The sequence below is a fragment of the Symphalangus syndactylus genome, chromosome 16 (genome assembly GCF_028878055.3).
Source record: "Symphalangus syndactylus isolate Jambi chromosome 16, NHGRI_mSymSyn1-v2.1_pri, whole genome shotgun sequence".
Classification (NCBI taxonomy): Eukaryota; Metazoa; Chordata; class Mammalia; order Primates; family Hylobatidae; genus Symphalangus; species Symphalangus syndactylus.
Window position 1 is genome coordinate 92,378,891 of NC_072438.2, and position 18,531 is coordinate 92,397,421.

Below are 18,531 nucleotides of genomic sequence, written 5' to 3' on the forward strand. Positions count from 1 at the left end.
ATGTAGTTGGACAAGGGAGAAGTATTTTAATTGCCTTTCACAAAACTGGATATTCTTCAATATTGCAGCAAAACCCAACAAGGGATAGACTGGATACGCTTTCTTCTGTCACACTGGTCCATCTTGCATCTTGAAAAGGTCTGGTACCTGTGCATGATGCTGTAACATCATATGCATATTTGGCAAATATTGGTCTAGTGAGCAGATCTTCCAGTTGTTGACACATTCCATTATGCCATGTCAAAGATTCATCCTTTATTACTGAGAGTCTCGCTCTGTCATCCAGGCTGGATTGCAGTGGTGTGACCATGGCTCACTGCACCTTCAACCTCCTGGGCTCAAAAGGATCTTGCCAAGTATCTGGGACCACACAAGCATGCCACCAGGCCCAACTAACTTATTTTTGGTAGAGACAGGGTCTATGTTGCCCAGGCTGGTCTCTGACTCCTGGGCTAGAGCGATCCTCTTGCCTCAGCCTCCCAAAGTGCTGGGATTACAGGCACGAGCCACTGCACCTGGCCAAAAAAATTGATTTTCGTTTTGAAAGTGTATGGTGCCACTACCTGACTCACACTAAGATGTGGTTTTAATGGTCACTGCTTTTGCACCATCAGTGCAAAAGTCAACACAGTGAAAAAGGCAGTAACTTTAGTGTAGGAAAATACATTTGACCTCACGGGCCCCTTGAAAAGACCCAGGACGCCGAGGGATCCATGGAGCAGACTTTGAAAACCAGCTTTAATGTACATAAACCGTTTAGAGCAGTGATAGGGCACACACATTTACATTTTTACTACTTTGTCATGTTTTCCCCACTTTTCCTGCCCTTCAACACTTTCTCGGCCATTTGCCTTTGGTCCCCACTTTTCTGGTGCTTTTAGATGACTCCATCCTGCCAAGGCTGCCTGCAAGGAACATCTAGGTTGGAGAAACTTCTCCGTGCTTACAAATTACTGATTAGTCAGTTACTACCATGTCACCTTCCTCTGGCCCCCCTCAACCCTCAATCTGTTGGAACTGTTTCACCTAGACAGAAAATGAGATTCAGGAAATTCAGTCCCATGTAACAGAGACAGGCCTCTCAGCCCTCCCAGCGGCTGCTTGCAGAGTTCACCCTCATCTGAATTCAACCAACCTCAGGTTGAGAACATTCAGAGAAAAAAAATTGCATCTGTACTGAACATGTAGATTTTTTCTTGTCATTACTCCCTACAGTATGACATTTACATATCATTTATATTAGGTATTATGAATAACAGAGATGATTTAAATTATACAGGAAGATGTATGTTATATGCAAATACCACATGATTTTTATCACGGACTTGAGCATTCATGAAATCTGGCACCTACAGGACATCCTGGAACCACCCCCACATAGAAATTGAGTAGGCTGAAATTAAGAACAGGACATTTAACAAACCTCCGATGAATCCAGCAGGTGTAGAAATCGGGAACCAGCAGTAATACATGGGGACTCACATGGGAATCTAGCCTTTGGGTCAAGCAGCCTAAGTTGCTTTTGCTCCACATGGGGAAGGAGAGGGTGTGGCCAAAGTACCAGCAAAATAAAACCTGAGTGATCTGGAACGTGAAAGATAAAAAACATCACCTGCAAGAGGTTTATTACAAATAGATGAAACAAAAATCAAAGGCTTGTGAAACATCTCTAAGTTTTTCTGTTAATTGACCAGTTTCTCAACCACAAAAAATATCAGGAATGTCTGTGAGGTTCAATTTTGGAAAGCGGGATTGGTTTAGTGGCTCTTCTGATACAACCATAGACCCCTTGGATAAGACTGTGGTCCAAAGAAGGCTGCTGTATGTTCTCTGTAGGCTAGAATCAGTCCTTGTAAATACACTGTTTAAAACTTTCAATACTCAACTGCATAGTTCCATATAAACATGAAAATTAGGAAGAATGCTATTAGCACACATTCCTAAATCCACAGGAGTTATTTAGCAAAACATCCAATGCATGAATGTAGAGAGAAGACAATGACCCAACAGTTAAAAGACTGGTAAATCTCCAGGTTCACGTGAGAAGGTAACCCAAATTCATCACTTACGCAAATTTAGACAAGTCACCATCTCCTAATTCTAGGGAATCTGACTAGTTAAGGTGGCTTAACTAGTGATAGAGTTCATCATGATGAGCTTTATCATCACGATGCTCTTTAAGAAACATTATTTTAGAAAATCTAGAGAATCATGAACAAGCAAATAGCAGAATAGGGTAGAGGATGAGCTGGGCCACTCTGGGGTCAGACTGCCTGGGATTGACCTGGCCCTACTACTTGCTGGTGGTGAGATGCTGGCAAATTATTAGTACTCACCTGTAAGATGTGAGCAGTAGGAAAGTGTTCTGCCTCACTGGGTTGTGAGAACAGACAATCCCAGTAGAGTTCTCGGAGCAAGTCTTGGCCCATCAGTTAGCTAGTACTACTTTAGCAAGTACAATTAATTTCAGTCACTCTATCTGAACATGGTTAACTGCAAGATTTCTCCCTTATTTCCTGTAATTTACTTTAACCTCCACTTAACTGTCCCTTTGATAAGAAAACAAGTGGGTTCTGAACTGCCCTAAGCCTGTGCTGGTCGTCAGCTCTGCACATGCTAGTTCTGATTCTGCACATGAGATGTGTTCAGGGTGGGGCCAGGGCCAGAGGAAAGCAGAGGCTCACACGGGTCTCCATCAGCTCTAAACATGCTAGGTTAGGCTGTGAGCAACCTAGTAACAACACTTAAGGCATCCCATAATTCTGTGGTAGACCCCCTACAATCAAAGGGCCCACCCGTTTAGATAGGAAGAGGATCAAGCCCATATTCCTCTCAACACGAAACTGCATCTTGAGAGTTCATGTTTAAGCTGTTAAAATAGTCCCTACAGCTTTTTTTTTTTTTTTTTTTTTTTTGAGATGGAGTCTTGCTCTGTCGCCCAGGCTGGAGTGCAGTGGCGCAATCTTGGCTCACTGCAAGCTCCGCCTCCCAGGTTCACGCCATTCTCCTGCCTCAGCCTCTCCGAATAGCTGGGACTACAGGCGTCCGCCACCACGCCTGGGTAATTTTTTGTATTTTTAGTAGAGATGGGGTTTCACCGTGGTCTCGATCTCCTGACCTCATGATTCGCCCGCCTCGGCCTCCCAAAGTGCTGGGATTACAAGCGTGAGCCACTGTGCCCGGCCCCCTACAGCTTATTTTGAGGAAAAAAAAAACCACCCAAACCCCTTCAATTAAGGCAGCATTTAATTACTGTTACAATAAATGTTTCTTAAACCCGAAGAGAAGATAAAGGTTGTTTAAACAGATTCTTTTAATACAATGAATACAAAAGCAGTTGAGATAGTACCCCCACAATTACACAGCTCTGAACAAGTGAAACTATGGTTACCAAACAGCTATTTTTATTATAGCATCTACAGTGTCTGGAAAAGGATGTAACAATAAATAGCTGTAGACGCATCACAAGACATCCATTTACTTAATCACAGAAGTGGATCTTGCTACATAGTATTCTCAGTGTCTTCATTCTTCAGATTCTCCAGGCTTACGAATGTCGTCAATCTTTAAAATCATTCTTACCATTTGTGTTGCAAGAGATATCTGTTGCTTTTTGCCAATCAAGGTTTCTATGACATGCTGTTGCTTCATATCTGAAAAATACAAGGACATTGATTATCCTAAAATAGCATACAATAAACTATCAATAACCAGCTCTTCCTGATTTGTGGAAGCACAGTAAGACTTAAGAAATACGAACTCCTGGAAGCCAAGCAGGAAGCCACTAATTTCAGTTATATTTCATTTTCAGATGAATGTAATTTCATTACTTCCAAGGACACTCTGGAACTCGAACCTGGTAAAGAGAGCTGTTGGGAGGGCGCTGTCTTCAATGACTAGCTACAGGGTGAAATTTTTCAGTAACATCCCACAAAGTATCCATACTCTAACTTAGGAAATCTAAAGTAAGTGAATGTGACCATAGCTGAAATGTAAGATATTTCCAAGAAAGATCTAGAAATGCTAATTTTTTTTTTGGAGACAGGCGTTGCCCAGGCTGGAGTACAACTGTGCGATCTTGGCTCACTGGAACCTCTGCATCCCGGGTTCAAGCGATTCTCCTGCCTCAGCCTCCCGAGTAGCTGGGATTACAGGTGCCTGCCCTGACCAGGCCTGGCTAATTTTTGTATTTTTTAGTAGAGATGGTGTTTCATCATGTTGGTCAGGCTGGTGTCAAACTCCTGACCTCAGGTGATCCACCTGGCTTGGCGTCCTAAAGTGCTGGGATTACAGACATGAGTCACTGCACCCAGCCCTAGAAATGCTAAACTTGAGCACAACCAGGCATTCAAGTTAGAAATATTACATATTTGCCTCACAAAGAGTTGCTATTATTGAAGCCCCTGGAATATGAGCATGGAAAGCACAATGTACCTATACCTTAAGCAAAAACTGTCACATTCTGTGAATGGATTACAGACATGGCCTGATTTAGTACAGAAATGCCTGAGACCACTGCTTCAACAAGCTACCGTCACCATATCTTTTCGGGAGCTGAGCTACACAAGTGGCTACAGAGGTTATAGTATTACATTTAGAAAATGCTCCACAGTGTGCAGGATTAACCACACAGTGAACTGTGAACTAAAGCCCACTTCAGAGCTGTTATATATATGCTGTCCACTGACAGACATTTGTGTAAAAACAGCAATATGGCATTACTTCCCAAAAACCAGAGATTAAAACCTAAGTCATCTTTGGTGATAGTACCATATGCAGTTTACTGTTATTACAATGAGTCTTATGTTGCTAGGTCTAGTAGTCTAACCAATTCCTACAGCAATCAAACATTCTAAAATTCAGGACTTGAATACCTGAAGTGGGTTTACATATTTAAAAAGACACCATCATCTCACAGCACATACAGTGGATGATTATTCAGTTTAAATCAGACACCCCACACAGAGGCGTGACAGCTCCTCACCATTTGTCCCCTTGTGCAAACAGTCGATGCCAAGAGCAGGGTTCATCTCCTTCACCTGTCTGGCTCGGACTTCGGTCATAGTCTGGATGGGATTCATGCCACTGTTTTCAGACAGGGCCATGGGGATGACCTCCAGTGCATCGGCAAACGCTCTCATGGCATACTGTTCTAAGGTGGGGCACTGGAAAGGTACAGAGGTATGGTGAGTGCACTTGGCGAAACAAAACAACCCAGCGGCACCCTGAAAACATAACTGTATCACACACTTTGAAAAGTCAGCTCACAAAGAATTTTAAGAGTAGGCTGTCTTTATCTTTGTATCTATCAGAATATTATAATGTCACTGCAGAATACAGGCAGAGGGTACACATACATGTGAGAGATGTCTCAAAATACAGCAGCTCTTATGGCTTTATTTTTTAAGTTATAATATTAATTTTGAATTTCAAATAACATTAAAAGACTAGAGATTATTTCAAGGATGAACTGGCTGAAAACAGCTGAGAAATGCTAGTTTATGGTAGCCAGAATCTGAATACAGGAATGTGGGATTTAACTTAGATTAAAACACCTGTCACCTACACACAGCTCACGATGCTTTTGTTCGTTTTGCGTCCAGCACCTCGCTATTCCGCAGCTTCACACTCTACCACCAGCGAGGCCTGAGTCTTTCACTAAATCTCCACATATCTCTTACCTTATCTGCCTCTTGGCTAACTGCCAGGGCACAGGATATCTCAGCAGCCCCTCCTCCGTACACCACACGATTATCGCGGATGAGGTTCCGGATGACACACAAAGCATCGTGAAGGGATCGTTTCGCCTCCTCAATGATCTAAGGAAAATAGCTTTGCCTAAATTAATGTGATCAAGATCTATTCAATTTAGAGCCAAGTATCTGGCACCCTTTTAAAGACAGAGAGGCTGTGCTCTAATATTTAGATGGCCTCCACTATCGGATAACCTGTATCTTTCTAGCTTTCCTTCCTGCAACGTAGTTAACAAAATTCAAGAGGCAGAGGCGGCCAGTGACTCATTATAGGATACACGGTCAAGCAAGAGTCAAAAACTGACAAACCTCACAAAGATTTACCACAATGTGCTAAAAACTCACTCTCAAAGAACAGAGATCGTCAATGGTTATTCACTCGGGTTCCCTTTTTCTACCTAAGGGACAGATGTAAGTCATCCTTGGTAATAACACCATATTGTAATTTGTTATTAAAATGAGTCTTATGTTGCTAGGACTAACAGCTTAACTAATCCCTAAGGTAATTGTATCAAACATTCTAAAATCCAGGACTTGAACATTTAAACTGTGTTTGAGTATTAAAAAGATATAAAAATCTCATAGTGTATATTGTATACTCTAAGGGACAGCAGAAAGGCAAATGTGCCGTGTGAAATTAACAATTTAACATGGTCTTCAGTAATTTTACACCATGATACATCACTGTTTGAGAAACATGATTATTTTTCTTACGGTGACTGTGTCTCTGTTAAATACATACAGGCAAAAAAGCCAGACCATGAAGTAAAATAAGCAATAGTATAGGACAAATAGTTGAATTCTCACCATCTTATTTCCTCCTCTAATAAAAATGGTTACAGCTCTGGAGTTCTTACACTGCTCGATGACCAGCATTTTATCCTTAGTTGTCCCAAATGAGATCTCCTGTACAAGACCAGCAAAGCCCAGCTTCTCGGCTGTGAGCTCTGAGAACCTGGGGACGATCCGCCCTCCTGTTGCGATGGCAATCAGCTAATTGGGGTGGTCAGGGAGAAGCACGAAGACAGTACTGGTGAAGTTAACTTTCAAAACTGGGCCACAAATGAGCAAAACCTGATCTAAGACCAACTTGTTCACTAGAATTGCTGCCCGACTTTGACCAAAACATCTCCAGTTCAACCCAAGGCACCTTGTTAGGTAACAAGGCTCTTGAGGAGCTGGGCGTCTTGATTGGGGCTTTGGTGCTGCCTGGATCTATCATCCGGCGCCTGTCCCCTAAGCTCATGCCCTCATCTCCCCTCTGTGCAGCCCTCCCTCTCTCTGGGAACCCAGCCTGCATGTTCCTTGCACCGTGCTGCAGTGAGAACCACCGAGGCATCGTTGCCTGGGACTGCTATTAGTATTTGGATGAGACCAGGTCTTCCAGCCTTAGTAAGTCAACAACAGGGCCAAGTGAGACAACACAGCGAGAGAATTTCAAAATGCCAGGGAACACCAGAAACACACAGCACTGTTATCCAAACAGTAACAAAGATTCCAGCACTTTCCTCTCTCCCAGCTCACCCTCCCCTCATCTGCCAGCCTTGGTGTGATGCAGTTATTTAAGGCAGGGCTATTAAAACACTCCTCAACACATAAGCTGAACTCCTGCATCCCAAAGTCTCTTCACGTGGAACATCCTACCTCAATTTCAGGTCCTCCTACCCAGCGAACCGCAGGCAAGTTGTTCTGAAGAAGTAAGTGATTTGCTTCATCATCAAAGCCCCACTGACAAATTGCTAGGTTAGCACCAGTCTCTTTAATCTGGGAAAAGAAACATCACAAATCGTATTAAGAGAAAATGGGTATTTATTCTTCATTACAATGTTTGAAAAAAGGAGAGGCACAGTTGGGTGTAAGGCAGGTGCACTCAAACACAAAAGCAAAGCAAAGAGAAGGAAAGAAATAGACAAGTGTCCACTTTTCTGTCAGTTCCAAATTCTAAATAGTGAATATTTTATCAATGGGGATCACCTCATTGTTTAAACTATGCTTTAAAAACCACAAGCAGTAATTCATGCTGAACCCTATTGTTACAGTGATGCAAAACCAACAGAAATGTCAACAAACAAAGCTAACACCCTTTCCCAAGAGCTAACAGCTCTGTCCTGTCACAAATACCTACAGTAGTTTCATCTGAGTATGTTTTAAACAAACAACGTTATGAACCACTTGCAACTTGCCCTTCTCACCTGAGTGGACAATCCTCAGTGGATCCATAAACTAATTCAGGCGCCCACAGAGGCAACCCTGCTTCCAGTAAGAAGCACCCTCACCCCGACCTGCGAATGGCAAAGTCACTTTTCCTTGGGAGGGCAACGATCAGGCTGCCCACCCCACCTCTGGTGCTCACCTGGGACTGCCACACCGTGTCCCAGAACTCTTACCTGTGTCCATCAGGCCTCCCAGATGACCCGCTACTGCCTGGTTCTCCCTCTCTTCCTTCCCTGACCCTCTGGAACTCAGTCCAGAACAGCAGCCTCCTTATACAACCTCTCCGTCACAACCCCTGAAAACCAGCCTGCCCCTGCAACCCTCCTCAGATGGCAGCTGCTTTCCCTCTCACGTGCTCAAAACAGAGAGGGGTCCTTCTTGCTCCTCAGTCACCTACAATGTTCCTCTTTGGGTCCCTGCCTCTCATGCTTTTAACATTTTAGCATCTAGCCCCATCACCATTCCTTTCTCATTCTCAGCAACCTGTGCCTCACCAGCATGATCCAGTAACATCCCTGGCCTCTCAGTTTATCTGTGACCCCCCAGCACAGCTGAGGCACCATTCTCATGACCACTGTCCCACCGGCCCAGATGATGGCCTTTTATGTATAAGCTCCTGCCAGCATGCTCCAATCCCTGAGGCTGGCTCTTCCTTGCACAAGCCAACAACGTTTCTGGCTCAAGAGCAACCCCATCTGTCCTCAGCCTGGAATGCTCCTTCCCCAGGGGCACTGCTCTCACCCAGTGTTGGCCTCTCCTGACAGGTCACGTCTCTGACCAGTGTCTGTAATGGAGCTGTACCCACTTTTCCCTTATCTGTGCCTTAAGACACAAGCTTGGCTTCATTCCCTGCTGTACCTTTAGTGCCTACAACAGAGCCTGGTACGTCGTAGGCACAAAGAACCATATCATCAATGAGTAAATTCAACAACTTTCCCAAGAACAGACATGAAAATAGTCTCTAGTTGGTTTGCTATGATAAATAATGCTCTAACCAACCCATGTTCCTGTCTTCTTGAGTATTGGTGTTTTCAACTCCCAAGGCTGGAGCCCCCAAAGAGGAGTTGCTACGTCAGAGAGAAAGCACACCTACGCTAATGTATTCATGAACCCAAACTAGACTTAACTGAGGGAAGAACTGGGATTACTATAAGTGCATTCTGGTTTAACTCCAGTTACTCATTAACTCTTGCCTAAAAGGTATAGTCAGAAATCTTAAAGGCAAGGTAAGCTACGTTAAATTTGTCCAGGACAGCAAACATAGTATGTACAATTGAAAGCACAGCTTTAGGTAACAGGGTCACTTCTTTCAGGACCCTGAACACACTACCATTTTTTTTTGAGACAGAGTCTCACTCTGTCGCCCAGGATGGAGTGTAGTGGCACGAGCTCAGCTCACTGCAACCTCTGCCTCCTGGGTTCAAGAGATTCTCCTGTCTCAGCCTCCTGAGTAGCTAGGACTATGGGTGCCTGCCACCACGCCTGGCTTATTTTTTGTGTTTTTAGTAGAGATGGGTTTTCACCGTGTTAGTCAGATGGTCTCGATGACCTCACGATCTGCCTACCTTAGCCTCTCAAAGTGCTGGGATTACAGGCGTGAGCCATTGCACCTGGCCTGAACACACTACCATTTTAAGACAAAATTAGAATTCTTCCCTGTTTATGCCTTTCTATGCAATTTGGTTTTTTCCTATGTTTTAGAACTGAAGAAAGACTACACATTTTTACTAATCAAACCTAACTAACTGTATCCTTTGGGAGTTTAAATTCCACTGAGGACTTTGGTGAGACTTACTTGTTGAATCATCTCTTCAAATTTCTCCTTTTCATATTTCTGAAGGGCTTTATAATCTTCGACAGAGGTCACATCCAGCTTATGCTTTGTTTTTGGTTTTGGTGGTTCAAATGGACATGTGAGAATTGCAATCTTAGCATCTTCCACTTTCTATGGGGGAACATAAGGACATTTTAATTGGTGGAATTAAGAGTGAACCAACAGTGCGAAGCTGTGAAATGCAATGGCTTACTTTTGGCATCTGTGGGTGACTGAAATCCTTGTCCACAATCACGCCCTTGATCAGTTTAGTGTCCTCCAGCCTGCCGCCCACTTTGCCTTCTACTTTGATAAGCTCAAAGTCAACGTCTCTCCGCTCCATATCTGCTACAGTGAGGACGGCATTCACAGCAATCTCAGCCATCTGTCGGTGACAACTGTTGACCCTGATGAAAACACCACAAAACAAACTTCACTGGTTTCACAATTACTGCAACCAAAGCAGGCCACATAATACAATGTTACTCAAAGATATAAATAAAATGACGTTTTGAGTCTTCTAGAAGGGAATGCCATCTCAACCTGCATTTTCAACAGTCTGGGGCAGATTCTTAACCTGTGATCCATGGGCCCTAAAGGGGACTGTATACTTACATGGGAAAAAAATTACATCTTTATTTTCGCTAACTCTGAAATTTACTATTTCCTTCCATTATGAATGTACTGAAGAAACCACTGTAGTCTGGCATGAATTAAGGTCTTCTTAGAACGCACCACTTTTACAGAATACTGTTACTATTTTACAAGTTCAGAACAGAGTGGGAAAGGTAAGTCATCACTCAGGAAGATTCAATCTTACCTCAATGAAGTGTAGCACTAACCGGGAAGAGAAAGGACTGGACAAGGCATTCAAACTTTCCAAGAATTCACCACAACATCCATTACAGATGGAGGGTGTTACCTTTTTGAAAGCTTTGAAACATGTGAATAGACTGCTCAATAAATTAATTTTTGAGCCAAGAAAAACAACTAGGGAAACCTAGCACTTGAAATAATGTCTGAAATCGTAGGTTATCTATAAAAGAGAACCACGAAAGTAAACATGTTGTATCTTAAGTAGATGACTTAATACTTGCAAACAGAACAAGGCCAACTTATAAAGCAACAAGAAAACAGATTTGTACACTTCAAGTAATGATGTCCTCCTTTTAGGAGAAATTAAGTGTTATACTTGTGACAGAGGCTACCCTTAGGGTACTCACTCTTGCCTAGGGAGCTAGTCTCTGCTGAGATCTGTGGTTAGAGGAGGACAGCAGGCATTGCTGAAGGCTTCTGCCCTAACACAGGCTTTGCTCAGGGGAAAAGGCAACAGAAGCAGACACTTTTCCTGCATTTTCCCTGACTACTCTGAGTTTAGAAGATCCCTCATTCCTTTTTGCTAAAACTACCACAAGCACACAATTGAAAACATCTCTCACTGATTTAATATAATGTAATAAAGTAGCTTACACTGGATTTTTATATTATGGCAACAGACCTGAAGTCTTTGGCATTGTTCATAATCAGTGCACCCCTTGGCTGAGGTTGCTTGAGTCTCCTGGGAGAAGAGCTGTGTCTTAGTGCCCATAGGACCTGGCAGTAAGCCTGGCAAACAGATACTACGCAAACGCTGAAAACACTAGAGGCAAGTCATTTTCAAGACTCTCTTTACTAAATTATAATTTTGGATCGGCAATTTGCTGAATAAAAAGTGGAACCCACCCCCAATGGCTCCCCAGCAAAGAAATTATAGAAAGAAGTGTTAAGAAAATTCACATATCCTCCAGGTAGGACCCTTTCTAGTTGATTTTTTTTTTTTTTTTTTTTTTTTTGAGACAGGGTCTCACTCTGTTGCTCACGCCGGAGTGCAGTGGCATGATCACGGCTTGTTGCAGCCTCGACCTCTCTCCTCAGCCTCTGGAGTTGCTGAAGTATGTGCTACCATGCCTGGCTAGTTTTTTGTTTTGTAGCGATGGGGTCCCACTACGTTGCCCTGGCTGGTCTTGAATTCCTGAGCTCAAGCAGGCTACTGCTTTGGCCTCCTAAAGTGCTGAGATTACAAGTATGAGCCACTGCACCCAGCCCTAGCTGATTTCTAACACAACCTATTCTGCTAAATTAAAATAACTGTATTTTGCAAATATTGTCAAGGAGATTTATACCTGACCTTAGAAATTCAGTTCTCAACTTAAATACAAAATGAATGTGTCTACGTCTACATTAAAAACAAAGCAAAACCAAGTAATGAAAAGAATCAAATGGATACAAATTCACCAGTGGTTATTTTGTGTTGCCTTTAAGAAATGGCAAACAAACTGCCTCCTCTACAAATGTGTAATCATATCGTCCACTGAAACGTACACTTTGGAGCCCAGCGTGGTTTTTGCTGTCTGAATCAGGGGTTCGGTGTCCTTTATGTCAACAAGAACGCTATCGCTGATCTTGTCCAGGTGTTCAATAGCAACGCGAGCAGCCTGCTCATAGCCATCAGCTATTCTGATTGGGTGAATGCCTCGGTCTAGCAATTGCTCCGCTTCTTCTAACAAGGCACCAGCCAGGACTGCAAACAAGCCAGCAGACAATCAGTTCAGGAAAACAACAAAACTTCACTTTTAGTATAATCAGCACAAGTTAGATGCTATCATGGAAAGAAGCAGCTTCTAGAATTAAGCTGGAAGTCATCTTAGAGGCAGAAACCATCTATTTTTAAAAGAAAGCCTCATTTTGGTTCTAGCGAAGGTCGAATAGGACGTGTGTCCCCTCACAAATGAACATTCAACCCTCAGTGATGTAAAGAATGTAACTAAAGAATATAATGCAAAAAGAACATTTTTCTAAGAGGTAAAAAGCTATTATGTTTCCTGGGCCAGGGTGTATTCAGTGAAATTCACCCAAGTGATAAGACTAAAACATTTGTTTATTATTTATTCCCCCCACCCCCATCCTCCTTTCTCCTCATTTTAGGGTCACGAAGATGAATTTTGTTTAAATCTACAGCTCTCCAAGCGCACCAAGAACAGTGCTTGGCATACAATGGTATCCAATAAATATTTGTTGAATGAATTCAAATTTCATCTCTGCAGAAAAGGTAACCTTACTAGTATCTTGTCTTCAATCTCCCCAACTTTTTAAAGATTTCAGATCTTCAGAAAAAAAAGGTACAATACTAAAATGAATACCAGTTTACTTATTAACATTTTGCCACATTTTCTCTACATGTACATACTGTTTCTGTTCAACTATTTGAGAATTAGTTACAGAAACCATGACGTGTCACTCCTAAGTATTTAGGTATACAGCTAAGAACAAGGGCATTCTCCTACACATCTGCAATATAATGGTCACAGTTCACTGAGGAAACTCAGCATTGTAGTACATGATCCATAATCAAATTCCTCCACGTTTCCCAAACGTCCTTTATAGCTTAAAAGACAAACAAAATCAGTGTCCAATCAATCATTACACATTTCTCCTTGCCTAACAACCCCCAGCCCTCTTTCTGTTCTTTTGTAACACTGTCAGTTTTGAAAGTCCAAGGCATTTGTTTTGTAGCGTGTTCTTCAACTTGGATTTGTCTGTCTTTTCATGCTCTGATTCAGAGACAATCTCAGCAGGCGTGTTAGCCCTGTGGTCTTAAATGACGTCTCTTAAACGAGAAAGGAAGGATGTTTTGTCTTTTCTTACCAACCACTCCTGTGGTTCCATCTCCAATTTCATCATCCTGAGACTTGGACAGTTCCACCATCAGCTTGGCAATCTGATGATCAACATCCATCATGCTTAAGATGGTGGCCCCATCATTAGTTACAGTCACATCTCCATCCTTATCCACCATCATCTTATCAAGCCCTAAAAAAAACAACGTTTAGTAGGCTTTGGGCAAGAAACTGGCAACCAGTATCACAAACTATAAAAAAAGACCTCTTGACCCAGCTCTTATCTATGCAATTTATTATATACAAATAATTCGACATACACAAAATAGTAGCTGCATGAAGGCATTTTTAGATTGGCTAACATAAATGGCAAAAAATTATGGAGCATCATTAAGTATAGTGTTAATCTCAAAAGACAACTATGATTTGGAAAATGCTAATGAAATGATGTTACATGTTAAAAAAAAAAAAAAGGTCCGACCTAAAATTGCACACGATTATAACCATGTTTAAGAAACCTGAAATACACTAAAAAATTTTGGCTGTGCTAAGGAAGTAAGATGCCTCCCCTCAATACTCCACCTTTCTGTAGAGAGGTTTGTATTGACAGTTTTATGATTTAAATCTTTTGCTAAAAAACATGGAATGGTGGACTCTTACCATTTGGTCCCAGTGATGTTCTCATTGTATTTGCTACAGCCTTTGCTGCCATTATGTGAGACTAATGAAACAAACAGAAAAAGCAAACACTGTTACATATAATTTCAATGGTTAAAAGCACACATCTGATGATTACAAAAATCACTTATGACTTAGTTTCTATTTTCTAGAAGCTTCTACATTTAAGGGGCAACAGACAGGTTTAAGTATTATGACATTTACAACTCCAGTTTTAATAAGTAATTCTTACGTAAAAGAGAACCAAGTGCTTTGTGTTATCTCACTGAATTTTCAACACATTAACGAGACAGATTCTTTTACCAGCCCATTTACAGCTGAGAAGAGGGACAGTATGACAATGACCTTATGGGCCTTGCGAGACCACTGTGCAACACAGTCCTCCCTGAGCATCCATGGGGAATTGGTTCCAGGAGCCACAGTCCTCCCTGGGCATCTATGGGGAACCAGTTCCAGGAGCCTCTGAGGATACCCAAATTCACAGATGCTCCAGTCCCTTGCATCTAGGCTTCTATATCTGCAGGTTCCCCATCTGCAGATCAGGAGGGGCCTGTACTCATGACAAACAGTCCAACTGTAAACATACAACACCTTACTGTCACACTATGATTTACTGCAGAATTGTAATCTTTTGAGCTGGATGCAGTACTAGAGCCTGTAACCCCACCTACTTGGGAGGCTGAGGCAGGAGGATCGCTTGAGGCCAGGAGTTTGAGATCAGCCTGAGAAGCATGGCGAGACCCCGTCACAAAATAAAAAGAAAAAATGTTCTTGCTTTAAAAATCTTCCTCCACCCACCTGAAATCCCAATAATTATATTTATAGATGAAAGTTAGTGACTGGCCCTCTTTATTTATTTTTTTTTTTGAGACACAGTCTTGCTCTGTTGCCCAGGCTGGAGTGCAGTGGCATGATCTCTGCTCACTGCAACCTCCGCCTCCCGGGTTTAAGTGATCCTCCTGCCTCAGGCCCCCTAGTAGGTGGGATTACAGGCACGCGCCATCAAGCCTGGCTCATATTTTTTTGGATTTTTAGTAGAGACAGGGTTTCGCCATGTGGCCAAGCTGGTCTTTAATTCCTGACCTCAGGTGATCCACCCGCCTTGGCTGCCCAAAGTGCCAGGATTACAGGTGTGAGCAACCGTGCCTGGCCCACAACTGGCCCTCTTAAGGAAGGTAAGTAGCTGTCAAAGTGACAACAGAAAAGTTACCTGTTATTTTTTTTCACATTTAGCTACCAAATTGAGTGACAGAATTTTTTTTTTTTTTTAAAGGAGAAAGCAAGAGGCAGAAAGAAAAGCATGTAAAGAATTTGGCAAATAGGAGAGATCTCGAAATCCCGAGATCTATTTTACCCTACTGCTCGGGAAAGTGGAAAAAACCTTTTTCTTCCTTCTGCTACTTCTGTGTGTTTCCAGAGGGAAGAGTCTGAGGGAAGAGTCTAAACATCAAGGCATAATACATGCATAAAACAGAATTATGCTGGCTGGCCTGCTCTGTTTTAGGTTATACGGTTTTAGAATATGATTCTTTCCTAAGCCAACTAATGCCTGTTTTTTTTTTTTTTTTTTTTGAGACAGAGTCTTGCTCTGTCACCCAGGCTGGAGTGCAGTGTCGTGATCTCGGCTCACTGCAACCTCCGCCTCCCAGGTTCCAGCGATTCTCCTGCCTCAGCCTCCTAAGTAGCTGGGATTACAGGTGCGTGCCACCATGCCCGGCTTCTTTTTGTATCTTTAGTAGAGATGGGGTTTCACCATGTTGGTCGGGTGGTCTCGAACTCCTGACCCCGTGATCCACCCGCTTCAGCCTCCCAAAGTGCTGGGATTACAGGCGTGAGCCACCACGGTCAATGCCTTTATTTTTAAGGTGAAATATTATACACTTAAGTGTTAAACAACTGAAGAATCTCAACAAAATACGTATTACCTTTAAGGCTCTAAATGACCAGAAAGAAGGAACTGTGACCATTACCATTACAACGTTCACATCCTGGCCTATACATTTCTTTTACCGTTGCCTTCAATTTCCATACATTTTGGTTTTTCAAGTTAGCTGGACGTTCTATGAGGTAGGGAGCAAGTGTATATCCCTAAACTGCTGAGCCTCAACACTCAAAGGATGCTTACCCACAGCATCCAACTCTTTTAAGAGACTTAAACACCCAGGTTACTGTCCAAATGAGCTCCCACAGCAAAGAATGATCCAACCTCGAATGTCAATAATGTCAAACTTGAGAATGCTGCTCTAGACCACTGGCTTTGACTCTGACAGAGGTGGCCTTGAACCATGGTAATGCTCTTTAGTAGCAATTGCTCTTTAGAACAATTTCTCAACTGCTCTGGGCCCAAGTCCCCAGTTTTGTAAAATAACACCTGTCTCAGAGTGTGAGACTTCTGGGCACAAATGCATGCAGTTAGAACAAAATGGCTGATGCAAAACAACCTAGCTTTAGTTATGTTGTTATACCAGGTGTGTGTATTGGATGTTACTTTCTCTGCAGGTCCCTCTTAAGTGGAAAATAAACTGTATTATATGTATTATAATACAAGTAGCTTGAAACTTTTTTCTTTCTAGAAAGGAAACAAATACTGAGTGCCCACCGTGGATCAACCACTGTGCAGCCCCTCTAAGTCACTCCATTTAATATCACTGTCAAGTCTTCAGCTTGACAGAGGCGTACCACCTCCACTGGAAAAGGAGGTTCCGAGAGGTTGTGTAACTAGCACTAAGTCAAACGAAGAGTCCATGGGGGAACTGTACTGTTTCTAACTTTGTGTAAGTAAACCTCCAAGACACTAAGTGAGCAGGGACACCTGAGACCTGGTGGAATGGTCTATTATGAATTCACTTTATAACAAACCCTGAAGGCCCTCTCGGAGTGTCCCTTCCTCTGCATTTTCTGTCAACGTCTGGTGCCAGATGACCATTCCTTTCCTATCTGCGCCCCTGCCCTGGTTTCTTTAACCCCTCTGGTCTTCCTTATTCCCTTCGGTCTATCTCAAGCTTTGCTGCCTGAAGTGCAGCTCTACTGAAATTCTGCTCAAAACCCCCTCAATGGCTCCCCTTCTTCCCCAAAGATAACGTCGTATTTTCCATGTCGGGCATTCAATAACTTCCACCTTCGGGAACTATTGTTAAGTTAAAGTAGTCAGTGCTCCATTAAAACCGAATGGCTCTTCCATTCTACAACGTGCCATGCGCATTCTTGCCCAAGCCTTTACTTCTACCGTTTCCTCTCCCTAGAATGCTACCTCTTACCCCGATCTAAAGCTGTCCTCCAGCACCACGCTTATCTGCACCCTCTCCGTAGCTATCCTCACTGCACACCGCCTTGTATTACGGTTATGTGCGTCCGTTTTTCACTCTTCGCTATTTCTCCTCAAGGGTGGGCAAAAAAGCACTCAGAAATGAAATACCCTGTTAAGTGACCACACCTTTACGAGTGACAAAGAAAACGGAAGGGCCGTTGCGGGTGGACCAGCGAAAGGTTAAGCAGCAGCGCCTTAACCGACAGGTGACGGAGCATCTCCCCGGCGCCTTCCCACTGGAGCGCAGTCCCACGCGGCCGTCAGGCTGGAGGGGCCGGGCGGGGAGGCGGTCCCGCTTCGCTCCCGCGGGCGACCGGACTGAGCGGCCCCGCCCAGCTCCGAAGGGCGCTGGTGGCCCAGCCTGGCTGGCCCCCACATTCCGAGCCCAGGATTAGGCGCCGGCCTCTCCCGAGCTCAGTGAGCGGGGTGCGCCGGGGCCGGAGACCGCCGGGAGACGGAGATTCTCGACCTTTCCGGGGAGCACATGGCAGAGCCGCTCCTAAGCTCGCGCAGGCGCAGAGCCACGGCCGCGGCCGCCTCCCCTTAGCCCACCGCAAGCAGGTCCCTGTGCCATTACCTTGAGGGCCTCAAGTCCCATAAGACGGGACTTGCGGTCCTGATCCTTGATGATGAGGAAAGGGCGCCCATATTCATCGAAGGCGAGGGTCCCCATGGACGCCATGGTGCAACAGCCGGAGTTACTCTCCCCCAACCGGCGGAGACCGCTACGGAAGCGAGAACGCACTTTCCTCTCGCGGGAGGACCCAAAAGCTTGCGCACGCGCAGCACAAGACGCGCGAGACTTATGTTTCTACTGAGACTAATTTCACGCCAGACCGTATCTTCTGGAATCGGCGGCCTCCGGGAACTTCTATTATCCAGGAAGCCGTGGGGGGAGGTTTGAAGACACTTAGTGGAAATCTTAGGACACACAAATCAAAAGCAGATTGAATTTGTCATTTTTTAAAACTTTACCATTGATGGTTTCTCGATAGTGGGTCCCAAGGAGGAATTCATTGACTTAAAGCACTATATCTTCATTTCTTAGCACTCCTGCTCCGTGAAGATGGTAGGATCCATTTCCGGATTTTTTTTTTTTTTTTTTTTTTT

At 43.5% G+C, this 18,531-nt stretch overlaps 1 protein-coding gene across 4 annotated transcripts; it reads right to left on the reverse strand.

The window, feature by feature from the left end:
• Positions 1 to 3,295: 3,295 nt before the first annotated feature.
• CCT5 (chaperonin containing TCP1 subunit 5) lies at positions 3,296 to 18,438 on the reverse strand. Of its 4 annotated transcripts, none has more exons than XM_055245830.2 (11): positions 18,397 to 18,438; positions 14,097 to 14,157; positions 13,465 to 13,629; positions 12,142 to 12,340; positions 9,995 to 10,187; positions 9,763 to 9,912; positions 7,398 to 7,517; positions 6,561 to 6,746; positions 5,682 to 5,819; positions 4,985 to 5,165; positions 3,296 to 3,653 (listed from the first exon to the last, which is right to left on the reverse strand). In XM_055245830.2, exons 1-11 carry the CDS (start codon positions 18,436 to 18,438, stop codon positions 3,526 to 3,528), a joined length of 1,563 nt encoding a protein of 520 aa, XP_055101805.1. In that variant the 3' UTR covers positions 3,296 to 3,525. The 4 variants fall into 4 exon arrangements, with proteins under 4 accessions (XP_055101805.1, XP_055101804.1, XP_055101806.1 ...); XM_055245829.2 differs by having other exon boundaries at positions 17,999 to 18,411; XM_055245831.2 differs by lacking the exon at positions 18,397 to 18,438 and adding an exon at positions 17,548 to 17,623.
• Positions 18,439 to 18,531: the final 93 nt, after the last annotated feature.